Below are 14392 nucleotides of genomic sequence, written 5' to 3' on the forward strand. Positions count from 1 at the left end.
TTTTTTCACACTGTAAACATCATGGAAGTGGAGGGGCCAGATACAGACAACTAACCATGACTGGTACAGAATTAGTGGGCACTGTCCCTTGTGGGCATTGTATGTCATGTAGCCAGGTAAATAAAACTAAACAGTTTAGTAGTGCTAATACCAGTAAGGTATACGATTTAAGGTTTTTTGGAAATTGTTCCACGAGTTGGGTCATTTATCTTGCAACCTGTCAATGCTCTTCATTTTATGTAGGAAAAACTTCTCGGTCATTGAGGATTAGGATAGGGGAACATAGAAGCAATATTAGAAATAAGAAAATTACAAATGCCCTCTACCAACATACAGTTAAACACCCTACTGCCAAGTTTATGTTCACCATAATAGATCGTATTGTGGGTGACAGAAGTCACCAACAGGGGTGGGAAAATATACTTACACATAAAGAGAAGTATTGGATCATACACTTAGGTGCCTTATTTCCCCCAGGTATTAATGACCATCTATAATCACATTATGTATGTTTTATTAGGATTTTTGGTATTTAAGGATATTATTCTTATGGCCAAATATGTGTGTTACACTGACCTTTTATGGATAGCACATATTTCTACTTCCTATGGTTACAGTATCATTTTGCATTACATATTAATGTGGATGTAATTTTTGTTGTATATATTCAGAGTATAAAAGAAATATAATTACATCTAGTTCCATGTTACACAAACTTTATTCATGATTATTTGGATTTTTAATACATTATTATGTATACACATGCCAAGTTGGCATTTAAGGTCTTATTAGACCATATTACTATCTTATGATTGGATATTGCATGACTGGCAGATACTATAAATAGTATCAGGTGTTTTGTTGTTGGCTCTCCACTTTTTCTATTTTTGTGTGCTCCACTGAAGAAGGTTATACCGAAACCGGTTTGGAGCTTGGGGTAGATTTATATATCCCTATGTGACTTTTATAGCTTATTAAAGCTTTTTGGAACAAATTTTGCTGGCCGTTGTGTTGTTTCATAGTTTGGTTGGCCGTGCAAAGCTTTGCGTGAGAGGTTTGGTGTTGATTGTATCAATCTGTGTCTACAGAGATGATGTTCACTGTATTCTTTTGTAATGGAATGCTGACCCCAGAGTGTTAGGAAAAAGTAATGAGGCCTCATGTGTCATTAGGAAATTCGGTCCACTTTAAGCCTAGCAGTTTTAATCAAAACAGGTCTACTATAGGGAAATGTCTTAAATTGGGGATCTTATGAAAATTTACCACACCATGGAAAGGATGATAGATCGCTGAAAGAGAGTCTGGATCACAGAGCGAGAATATTTTTTTTCTCCCTCTGAACATCATTGCCAGCCCATGCCCCATCTGTGTTGGGTCTAACAGCTCACAACCCACCCCGCTGACATTATCTGGTATTGCTGGGGCTTGTCCCTAGAATACTGGGGGCTTGGCATATTGAAACATCCGTTGGGGGGGGGGGGCATTTTCACTTTTGAACTACCTCCCATATGGTAATGTGATATGGCCTGGGTGGGCATGTAATGTGAATAAGTGGCATATTATCCCACCTCTACAGCCGCTAAGTCATGCTCACCTTCCACCCTTTAACCCCCACTCCCCCGAACAGTGTCAGTGTTCTCCAGCAAGAGTTGTTACAAGGAGGTTATGTACCACCCACCCCAAGGAATAGGTATGCCCAATCCCTTCCCCTGCTGCTGCATCAGTCACCCAAGTCACTAATCAAACCTAGGTCTCCTGGGGTGTAGTCCGGGCTTTATCCCTCTATACCACCAGAGTGACTTTAGAAAGCTATAATCTGTTAGGGTGAAGAGTGTGTGTGTTTTCAGAGCAGACAATGAAATATCCCATTTCAAGTAATATTAAATTATTGTTATTTTGCCTTATGTATCTTAGCTAAAGTAATTTACCCGTACTGTAGAGATGGAGTGTACATATCTGAGAGCTTTATTATTTTTGCAAAGTATCTTCTTGAAGATATAAGTATGGCTGTTTAATGCTTGATGCATTTTGTCCCACCTGCAGATTCTGTGATTTTTATCGTGACCACCATTCTCCAGTGTGTATTTTAACTATCGCATAATTATTTTGAACCATTTTTAATAAAGCACGTCTTGTTACAGATATTTTTGCTTAAGATCTGCAGTTTATTTTGTCTGTCTTTCCACAGCCATTGAACCTCAGCATTATATTTTGCAGTAAAATTGTAAGCAATCCATAACCAAAGGGCAACTTCACCTAATGACACTTTTTCTTTCTTTACAATTGTTCACTATGCTAGATTTCCATATAATTATTCAGAGTAACAAGCCCCAAGTTGTTAAAGGTCCTGAATCCTATTTTAGTGACTGGATTTTCCATAGCATCAGGTAGCATCCCCAAGCACATATATTGATGCTTTTATGGGTAGAATTTAGGGTCTGTATCATTTGATCGAAAGTTAAAAATCTCGATCACGCTGTAAATATCAAAAATACCTATAATTGATGTCTGTTTTGTGAGATCATGTTACAATGAAGATCGGGAAATTTGCCCTTTCCTCACTGTAGTGCGATCTCAGAGTTGGTATGTATAATTAGTGGGGGGGGGGGTACAGCTCCCACAATAAAGGATTCAATTATAGGCATTTTTGCTATTTACAGCGATCGAGATTTTGAACTTTCGTTCAAATGATACCGACCCAGAATTTATGGGTAACTTTGGAAGATGCATTATGGTTTCTGCAGGCTCAAATGTTTTTAGTTTGTAGTATAAAATAAAAAAAAAACTGGAAAAGTTTGCCTACACTATATTGTACTGCTTTTGTTCAAAGGAATACGAAAATGTTCGTTGTGAATATGAAGTGGTAAAGCAGCAACGTGACAGACTTAAAGATGAGCTGAAGCGTTTAAAAGAACAACATGCTCCAATGCTGAGGCAAGCACAGGTTATGGAAAAGCAGTTTAAAGAGCTGGATATGAAAATTCGAAACAAGGTAAGATGTATGCGGATGGCTCTCAAGATAACTGTATAATGTTTTCATGCCTGCCTGGGAGGAAAATCAAATTGCTTTCCATTTTGAAAACAAGTCCTGCCCCGAGTTTAGTCCTTTGTCAATATATAGTATGCAGTGAAATACTTCTAACTGTTGTACCCTTGTTAACTTCGGAAAAAGCAGAAGTGGTGTAAATGCAGAATTCTTGACTCTGAGAAGGAATTTTTTTTTTTTTTTTTTTGCAAGTACCCTGGAACTCTGATTAATCCATCTAAAATAATACCGGATGTAATTAACAATTCTATTCCAGAGCATAAAACACTTCCAAAACTCCAAATTACATCAAATCTCCATAAAACTCCAACTTGCATTTTTTATGTAACCAAACATTATTACATTGTATTCATAAGTAAACAGACACAATCCTCATGCAAGAAGTCTTTCTTTCTCTGCTGAGGGTCAGCATTTAATTCCATTACATTTATCTCTAGTCTTTCTATTTTACTTCACAGAGTTAATCTCAGCAGTTACAATATTAAGCATATTCTTCTTCTTTAACCCTGCACCCATTAAGTGCTGTTTTCATTCAAAATCATCTCATTTTTTTGTTAACCCTTAATATCTATCCACATCCCCCCATTACATGAGCTGTATATAGGATCCCACCCCACTTCCTGCAAGCTGTCCTCTCCTTACTTTATCCTGTCCTCTCAATCTGTTTGTTCATTTTGTCTTAAACCTATCATGTTTTCTACTTCTAACTTTCTTGGGATGTCTGGCCTCTTCCTATACCTAGTTATTGCTTTCTTCTCTATTGTCATCACCAGCTCTGTAATTGCTTTGTATCTCCTTGGCACATTGCTCTCATATCCCAGTATGAATAACTTCATTATCCCACCCCAGATATCCTTTAACAAATCTCTTATTTCACTTTTATATTCCTTTAGCCTCTCAGTCCCAAAACACATGGGACCATGTCCCACTCCCCTTACCACACCTCCCAACAGATATCTGGAACCCCAGGAAAATACCTTTGCCAATATAGATGGAGTTATAAAAATATACTTAATGCAAACAGTTCCAGGCAGAAATTCTGAATTTACATGCTCTTTATGTATCTTGGCAGTCATATCCTCTTTGCTGACTCCTCCTCTACAGTGGATTCTCCTGCTTTTCCCCAGACTACTTTAAATTGAACACTGTCTTGTGTTTTTTTCCCCTTTGCATCAAACTTTTACCTACCTTCAATAAGCCTGTCATACTACCACCCTGCTGTACTTCTTTTTTTGATTTGTATAAGACTAGCAGCCAGCATAATGTCCCATTCTCTTCCTAACCTTTGCCAACTATTATGCAGTCCCATATATTCCCATTCCAATGCATTTTCCAACTGAAACTCTTCCTCAGTTCAAGTTTTCAGTCTGCTTCCTCCATCTCCTTACAGTTGTGTTATTTTCTACTTTAATTATTTGTTTGTTTATTTCCATTTGTTGACCGGGAGTATATTTTCTACTTCTCTATCTACTTATGGGCATTACCCATCATCTTTATTGCAACCCTTCTTCTTGTCATATCTTTTTAAACTCCTTTTGCATGTGTCTTAACCAATGTAAGCATAATGCTTTTTCTGGAATTTCTAGCGTCTGCTTTTGTATATCTTTCTCTCACCCATATCCCGGGTCTATATTGCAACATCGAACGTTTAAAACAGCAAACGATGTTACATCGACACATTTTCAGCGAAAGCTGAAAATGTTGAATCTGGTGAACAGCGATTTCTTTCCTAGGGAAAGAAATCGCTGTTCCAACCCCCGGAAAAAAAAAACACATTACACACTTCCAGACACATACACACATACCCAGTCCTAATTATACCCCCCAAAAAACAGTAAACAACTAAATACACATATGCACATAACCCAAACATACATTTAACAAAAAAAAAAAAAACAGTAAACATTTTAAACCATATGCACTTCCCTTAACCCGCACCATAACCCTAAGGTCAGTAACAATCACGCTCGGGAGCTATACCGGACAAGGGACCACACTACACTTCAGAACACGGCAAAACAACGAAGCAGTCAAGCGACTTCTTTCCCAGAGAAAAATTTAACTGAACAGCCGCTTCGCTGTTTTGCCTATTCGCTCTACATGTGTCAACGAAAACGCATTCGACATAATGCGTTTTCGTTGTACTCATAGGAACCCCATATCCCTCCCCAATTGAATCATCCTTTTCAAGTCCGCTTGGTAATTTTTCACCATTCTCAGTATGTTAACCAATAAACTGGCCTGCAGTAATTTATTTTAAATTAGGAACTCAAACCTTCCTTTATCTGTAGTCTGTAATCCTGTCCCACAATACTCTAGGTCTCCTACCATCCCAGATTAATTCTCTACACAGTTGTTGTACTTGCTTTAGGCACTCTGTGTCTGGTAGTTCCCAAAAAGCCTATCCCTGGTATACAAACTTGGGGTATTGTACCCATTTGTAAAACCTGTACTTTCTGGTCTATTTTAAGGTTCAGTAGTTTCCATTTTGAGATTAGTTCCTGCACCTTCCTATATAACCTTTCAAAGGTCTCTCATGGTTTCTTCCACTGCACTCCGAAATAACTTTATATCTTTTCCTACCATCCTCTCATGATCTTCTCCCCCTTGGCTCTTTCCTGTGTAATTGTCTCTCTCATCTGTGTTTACTATGCACCCTGACTTCCTACCAACACTTCTAATAATTTCCATACTCTTTCCATATCTGTCTGGTTGTGCGACAAAGTCAACGACACCGCATCTGCATACAAAGATATTTTCTTTTTTTTTCGTTTACCCACCTCTATCCCCTGATTCTACTGTCACTTGTCTGAGCACATAATTAAGGGCTCAGGGAGCACCCTTTCTCATGCCCTTTTCTATTTCAACCTTACTTGATCCTTACTGCTCTCCTTGATAAACTCTCCGATCATTTTTACCAATGTCGCTGGAGAAGCTGTCTGCATCATTATCTCAAATAACTTCAGTCTACCCTGTCAGATGCCTTTTTTTGCATGTAATGAAATTAATGCCAACTTTGTAATGTTCCTTTGCATCCTTCGTAAATAGCAACATTATAATCAGGTTATCTGTTTTTTTTTTCTACCACCTACAAAGCCCATCTGATCCAAGTGAATTAGTTTCTGTAATATCCTGCCTAACCTTTCTGCCTGTTTCAACATAAATCATTTATAATCATGATTATGTACTGATATAGGCCTATATGAGGAGGGCCATTTGGAGTCCTCCCCTCTTTTGGTATCACCAAAGCTATTGCTTCTTTCCATGATTTTATTTGTCGTGCTTCTCTGAGATTATTAAACAGCTCCAACCTTGATAATTTGCTCCTTTTGTAATTCCCATTGCTCATTTGGCATACCACTAATGAGTGATTTCCCCCTTTCCATTTTCCCTATGCATTTAGAATCTCCTGTAGTTAAATTTTTCCTACCAACTGTTTCTTCTCCCAGTGTTCCATCTCTGCTATCAGCGGCCATTCCCATTTCGCACACTCTCCATCTATCTCTAACCCTATCTCCTACCACCTCCTCCCTATAACATTCAGAGTAGTACCTCCTAAACCTCTCCCAAGATTTTTTTCCTCTGACCATTTTCCCCTCTTTAATCTCATCCCCCAATTCAAATATTCCCCTATCCTTATCCACCGTCTGTTTCCTCGGTCTCATTTCTAACGTCTTTATCTGTTTAGGGCTCACTTTAAAGTACAGCTTCTTCACTACAATCCTCTTAGTCCAGATCTTTTCATCTTCAACCTTCTACATACTTTTCTTTCTGTTTCCCTTTCTCTTCTAATTTAACTCCCATTCCTTCTGTATTGTTTTATCACATGTAATTTCTTTTTCACTATCTCCTACTTACTCTTTGTTCTTTCCATATCATCGTACATTTCCCTAACCTCTCTTTCTTTGGCCACCTTTATCCTTTCCCATTTTTCTGTCACTCCCCTCTCTCAAAGCTGTTTCTAGTGTCTGTGCTATTTTCTTTTCCTAGTCATATCTCCAATGTCTCCATCCCTTGTACTTTCCCTCCCTCTGTTCTCAATCTAATCTTTGCATGATCCTTTAATATAATTGGATCAGTCCTAACCTTTTGACACATTCCCTATGTTTTTGTAATAAACCTCTAAATTTTCTACCTTGCTGATAAAAGTAAAATTGCCCCCATTTAACTTGCTCTATTTTCAGTCACATCTAACCACCCAATGGCCTTGAATGCAATCTTTTATAAATGTTTTTCCTTTAGTCAATTTCCTTTCTCTTGGGTCTCCATTTACCTGCCATTTCCTGACTATTGTGTTCCAGTCTCCCAAGGATACTGCTGTCCCTTCTTGAAGCTTCACTAACTCTGCAAAAATACTTGGCATTTATTTTACTGTTGTTTTGGGAGGCACGTTACACCATCGTTATTGTATTACCTTCTATGACTCCCTTTATTCCAGCATATCTACCCTTCTTTTCTTCTAATTTACTTTCAGTCTTTATTGGGATTGTCTTTTTTCACCAGTATTATTGCCCCATCTGTCTCCCTTTTCCCCATGAAGAACTTTCTTCAACCTTATACCCCCCTTTCCTAAGCCACTGTGGATCCCTTTGTTCTAGATGGGTTTCCTGAAGAATTATTTGTGCCCCAATTCTACTACTGTGTGCTAAAATTCTCTCTCTGTCTTTGTTCTTGCCCATTAACATTCCAAGCTCATAATTCTACCATAATACCCCATTAGCTTTACCCTCACTCCTCTCGCTTTCTCTAATAGGCCAGTTTGTTATCCAACTTTTTTTTTTTTTTTTTTTTTTTTTTTTTAAATCAAACTCCAGCTTTCCATTTCCTTCTACCTTCTCTCATCAGTGACTTGGAACACTCTTCACGTATCCCCAACCATCATTGCTTCCATCCTGCACCCTTTTTTCTTGAAACATTCACATCCCTAACCTTCCTCTGTAATAACTATGTACGTGTCTACACTTATTGCTTCCCCTTTAAGTGTTTGTACTACTCCTGAGCATGTTGAACTTCACCTCCCAAACCTCCACCATAAAGATGGCAGTGTTGCTTTTAGCGTATTGGGAGTTTCCCCACCCTGCATCTTCTCTTGCTCATGGAGCAATCCATCCTGTTGTGCATAAATTCTTCTTGCTACCACTGTTTCCAACTCTTGTTTGTTACTTCGCCAATCTTCTTTCAGTTTCTGTATAACCCTTTACCTTGCACAGTTCTTGCCCCTACATTTCCTCTGTAGCTAATGCTTTCCTGTCCCTTCACCTTTTTCTCTGCATGCTCTCCTATTAAAATACCATTCTCTGTACTAAATTTGTCTCTTGCTGTTTTGCCAGATCTCTTCTGTATTTGATTTTCTTTATTCCTTCATTTTCTAACAATAAATCTTTCCTCACTTTATCTTATTTTTCTCCAATTAAATCCTCTTTTTGCAAAAGCATTACACTTTCACTTCGTATTTCACTTGCCTTTTAATTCTTACAAGTTCCTTTTCTCTTCACCTTTTTAATTCCAGCTCTCTTCATATCCATACCCGTTTTCCTGTTCAGTAAAGGTGTTTAAAGTATTCAGTTATCACTTGATATAAGCAAACTTTATTTTATGTAAAAGAAAAGCTATTAAATTGCTCACAGTTACAAACATTATACCTTACAAATATTCTGTGTAATATAATCAATCCAGCATTATATAAGTTGGCCAATTCTTGCCTTTCCTTAAACTGCATTTCTCCTTCAAAACATTTTTTCTGCATGTCTTGTTCCCTTAATTTCCATTTTTCTATGCAATTTGCCCCTACCCTTTTGTAAACATCCCACTTCCAGTTCTTTTATCTCTGCTACATTATTCACTTTTTCAAATATGGTTGGTTTAGACTTTGATTTTTCTTTTCTGATGAGCTTTGTATCTATACCTTAATCATGTCTAGGGAGGAAGGGTGATTACTTTACTACTTTATTTTGTATGTAGCATACCAACTTTTCCAGTCAGCTACCCCCCACCCTTATTTTTAACTCTTAAATCCTCAGCCTGGATCTTTCCCCCTTCAACTTGTCTTCCCTCTCTGCCATTTCTCATAACAAACCAGTAAATGGGATGTATAAGTGCATAACACCCCTCCCTCATACAGACCTCGCCACTGTCCCTATTTTGGTGGGGCAGTCCTATTTTCTGGCCTGATTTAACCCTGTTTAGGGTGTCCCTACTTTTGTAGAAATGTCCCAGTTTTCAATCTCAATTTATCCTTTACACAGTTTTCTAACTCTTCTTCATCCTATATGATTTTTGAAGCCATCTAGTACACAGAAAACTACATTACATATCTGACATACTGGCAATAATAATTTAAATAATGGACATACATCAGATATTTCCCTTTTTCTTAAGCAAAAATAAATGTCTTGTGTTGGTAACATTTTGGAATACAGTTCATTAAAGTGTACAGATTTTACACAAATTATTTGATAATGTGCTTTGTTTCCATCATTTTTGTCATTTTGTTTTCTAAACGTGTTTGAGTCATGTCCCACATTCCTGCTAGAAGCAAGAAGAGTTGTATGCTATTTGATATTCAAATGTTATGCTAATTAGATGTCCAGATTTTTTTTTTATTTGGATGATGATATACCCTCATATTTCTTAAAAGTTGCCGCAGAAGGCATAGCTCTTATTTGCATTCGTATAAATCTATTGCTGAATGTCAAGTTCCCCAGCTCTGGGAAAAAAAAGCCTTTATTATTCCACTCCATAAAGGTGGTAATAATAATAATATTGCAAACTTTCAACCTATCGCTATCTTATCCCCATTTCTAAACTTCTCGAAAAATGCATCCATCTACAACTTCTACCTTACCTCATGAACGGCCAACTTCTAACCCATACTCAGAATGGTTTCAGACCCGGCCAGAGCACTACCACAGCTCTCCTCTCCCTCCTAGAAACTGTTAATAAGGCCTGTGACACTGGCCACATCGTTTCCACTCTCCTCCACCTCTGTAAGGCATTCAGCACCATCTCTCATTACCTTCTTTTCACTAAACTCTCCAAACTAAATTATCCCACTTCTCTATTAACTGGTTTACCAGTTACCTCTCAAACAAGCAACAAGCAGTCAGCTGGAAAAAAGCCACCTCCCCTTTTCTCAATACTCCCACAGGTGTCCCCCAGGGTTCAGTTTTAGGCCCCCTTCTATTCAGTATATTCATAAACAATTTCTACCAAGCCATCCCAAATGCCAACCTTGTCCAATATGCTGATGATTCAACAATAATCTTCTCTGCCTCTTCTATACCCACCCTAGTTAAATTACCCAATATGCCTTCTCCACTGAGCAATGGATGATGGACAGCCATCTAGCACTCAATGCTATTAAAACTAAACTCATGATATTTACCGCTTACTAAACCTCATTCTCAGTCACCAGTCAAAATAATACTCCTCTTGGAATAGTTTTTAATGCTAAACTACTAGGAGTCCTGATCGATGACCAGCTAAAGTTTGATAATCATATACAAGTAAATATCAAAAAATCACACAAAAAATAGGCATGCTTTACCACCACAACCATTACATCTCTCCCTCCACTAGGCTCACCCCTGCCATCCCTCCTCTACGGTGCCTCTATCCTTACTAATCTGCAATCCTCCCTTAAGACTAAACTCTCCTTTTGCTGTAATAAAATAAAATTTACAACCGGCCTTAGATCCACTTCTCATCACTGCGCTGCCCTACACCAACTGAATTGGCTTGAGCTGTCTAATTACCTCATTTGTATTCAACTTGTCCAAGCACACAAACTTATTTTCACCCACTCTCTCTGTCCTTCGCTTGCCACCACCTCTAAAATGCACCAACCAAATAGACTTTTGAGATCTAATTCACAAAATCTAATTGAACTGCATAAACCTGCCCATCCACCAGGCAAACATCTAATGTCCTTCTCTCTAGCACACCATTGGAATTCTCTTCCACCTCTCATCTGCACCACCAGCAGCCTCTCTTCATTCAAAACCTTACTTCACGCACCCCTCACTTCACTATGGGAATGCTCTTGCTCCCACCCCACATAATCTCCCTACACTGTAGCTACTCTCTATAAGCTATAATTCACAATAGCCTCCCATTGTTTTGTAACAAAAATAAACTCTAGGAATTAGCATAACTCCTAGAATAGTACAATTCAGTAGCTTAGAAAGTAACTGCATGAATTAGCATAAGTGTTAAAAAAAAAAAAAAAAGACTGTTTCTGTTATTGCATTGTGCTAATATGTTAAACTGTTAAAAAAACGTTCACTGTTTGTAAATATTATTCTTATTGCGTTGTACTAATTTGTGCACTCTAATAATGTGTGTTTTCTATTTGTTTAATTTTGCTTCATTTGTGCACATTACATTTCTCTAATAACTTGCTCTTGTGTTAAATCTGTAATTTCCTGGAGCTTTTCTCCCCAGGACTCCATTGAAAACGGGCTCCTTGTGGCCCAATGGACTATCCTGGCAAACAAACTATAACTAAATAAATAAATGTTCCTACTTTTCAAGGACCTCTGTTCCTATTTTCAGTGTGCACAGTTGAGAAGTATGGTGCTTATCCATACCTTACTTCCTACTACCTAATGTAAGGATTAAGTTTCCACTTTCAGCCCCTTAACATGTTCTTCGTGTCTCACTGTTGCAGTCGTTACGTTAGGGTAATCTGCTGGCTTGAATTAATGGTTGCTGTCTTCTCTTCCATGACATCAGGTCATCAGGGGTATAAAACATGCAGCCGATGCCATTTTCTTCAGTCTTTCTTGCTGCGCGGTGCCTGAAGCAGAAGCATTTTGCAAGTGCCGGTTGGCCAACTACTGAAATATTCGAGTTTGAGTTTCAGAACCGATGTCTTCACTAAAGCTAAGTACCCCGTTGGGGAAACTTTTTTCTTGCTTTTTACTGATGTCAGAAAAAGTTAATAATTGTATTACTTGTGGGAAGCAAATACCTCATAAGGATTTCCATTTTTACTGTATTCCTTGCCTCTAGACCCTGATCACAACGTGCCTGGCTGTCGGTTTTGTGCTAGATTTAACCAACGCACTATTAAGCGTCTATATATTTTTACATCAAAGTATTTTGGAAACGGATTTAACTACCCAGAAATGTCGTCGGATAGCAATCCGACTACTGGAGTACATAAAAAACAAAGAAAAGGACAGAGAAAGGCAGTCGAGATCCAAAATTGACGACGAAGCTTCTCCTAAGCCAGTCACCGGTTCGCTGGTACTCAGTGATGCACTTTTGAAGCCCCTGATACCCACTACCTTTGAGTCGCAGGCCTCTGCCGACACCCATGTGGAGTCTGGCATGCTGCAAGATACTCAAGGTATTGGACTTATGGATGTATCTCCCTCAGATGGGTCCGGAGCCGCTGAGCAGGCACCGGCTTCTGAGGGTGTAATCAGATCTCAACATTTGTATATCAAACAGACGACACCTGCAAAACCAAAGACAAAAGCAACTTCTAAAACTAAAAAAACTGATGCATGAGCCACGTGCACAGGCCTCTATGCCTAAAAAACAGATGATCAAAATGGCTGAAGACCTTATTACCATGATCAGGGGTACCCATCCCCCTCCAGATAAGAGGCCTAGGCAAGACACTGATTATGAATCTTCAGATCAGGTTTCTATTTCTTCTGATCAGGAATTATCTATACCTCCCTATGAGGATTCTGATGCTGAGGAGTCTATTCCATCTGCATCTTCTCCTGAGGATTATTCATTTGGAGAAACCTTGCATACTTTGAGGGAGCATTTTCACTGGGAGAGTCAAGACTTCTCATAATCAAAAAAGAGGCTCAGGGATTTCCTTCTCCCTTAGCACAAGCCTTTAGCCATTCCCCCTGTTTTAGACATTGTGGATAATGTGTTTTCGGAGTCGAGCTTGACCCCTGACTCCTTACCTCCGGCTCCCAGTAAGCCTGACAGATATTACAAGGTCCCTGACTCGCATAAATTTTTATTTAGAAACCCTGCTGCTGATCCTGAAACTATTTCACAGGGTCCAAAGGGAGTTGAGGCCTCAACAGCAAAAAATCCTACACCCTCTGACAGAGATTCAAGGGCATTAGACAGATGGGGAAAAAAGGTTTTTACATCTGCAACCTCGGAAATCAGGGCCTTAAACTGTCAATTTCTTATGCTTAAGTACCAACAACATGTTATGGGATTGCTGAAACAGAAAATTATGCTGATTTCAGAATGTGCAGAAAATAAAGAATTGCAGGAATTATTGCATGCAGCTGAACAAGTTGGAAAGCATACTTTGCAATATGGTTTTGATTCCTTAGAGGCCTCCTGCAGGGTTGCAGTTACTGGATCTGTGATTAGGAGGCATGCCTGGTTAAAGGAATAAAATTTGCCTGATCATGTTAAAGCTGAATTGCTAGATGCACCTTTTCCACACTCTGCCAATGGCAGATGGTTGGCCAGATCTGCCAAAAAATCAATGGGCAGAGGCACAGAAACAAGTTACATACCTCATGGATATGTGAGCCATTCAGACAGTACCAGAACAAGAAAAAGGACAAGGTTTTTACTCGACTGTTCTTGGTACCCAGAAAGGACAAGGCCTGTCGGCCAATACTGGATTTATCGATTTTGAACACATACCCAGACATTCCAAAATTCTGACTTTGCAGCAGCTTCTGCCCATGCTGGGCAAGAATGCTTGGCTGGTGACTTTAGACCTAAAAGAGGCATACCTGCATGTCCCAATAAGACAATCGTGCAGGTGATACCTCAGATTCAAGGTTGGCTTAATACATTACCAATTCTCTGCACTGCCCTTTGGCTTATTTACTGCGCCCAGGGTCTTTACAAAGTGCCTGGCACCAGTAGTTGCATTTTACAGACAAAGAAGTATACAAATATGTCATTACTTGGATGACTGTCTCATTCAAGCAGAGAACAAGGACACTCTTCTTCGACACCTGGCATTTGTGAAAAGGCTTCTAACATGCCTAGGGTACACAATAAACGAAAATAAATCACAACTGGTACCCTCTCAAAAGATAACATTCCTGGGTGTAAGCTTGGATAAAACTGCCCAGATGGCTTACCTCACGCCAGACCAGCAAAGGCAACTGACTACTTAATTCAAACTGATGGCAACAAAAACCCAGTCTTCTGCAAGACAAATTCTGCAGGCTCTGGGCTTCATGGCGTCTTGCATCCTACTAATTCCATATGCAAGACTGCATATGAGGAAACTTCAATGGTACCTAAATAGTTTATGGAGTCAACATTCACACAGTCTGGAAACAATGATTCCTCTCATTCCCTGCCTGCAACAGGAGTTTCTATGGTGGGCAAAGG

The 14392-nt window shown here is 39.0% G+C and overlaps 1 protein-coding gene across 1 annotated transcript in view; it reads left to right on the plus strand.

Annotated features, from left to right (window-relative positions):
• SMC5 (structural maintenance of chromosomes 5) overlaps positions 1-14392 on the plus strand; it is a 3018525-nt gene that overhangs the window by 705567 nt on the left and 2298566 nt on the right. The window contains exon 11 of the mRNA XM_044064368.1: positions 2831-2992. Within this exon, the coding sequence (XP_043920303.1) occupies positions 2831-2992 (162 nt within the window). The remainder of the gene's footprint in view (positions 1-2830; positions 2993-14392) is intronic.

Source organism: Protopterus annectens, chromosome 2.part2 (genome assembly GCF_019279795.1).
Source record: "Protopterus annectens isolate FY-2018-M chromosome 2.part2, PAN1.0, whole genome shotgun sequence".
Lineage (NCBI taxonomy): Eukaryota > Metazoa > Chordata > Ceratodontiformes > Protopteridae > Protopterus > Protopterus annectens.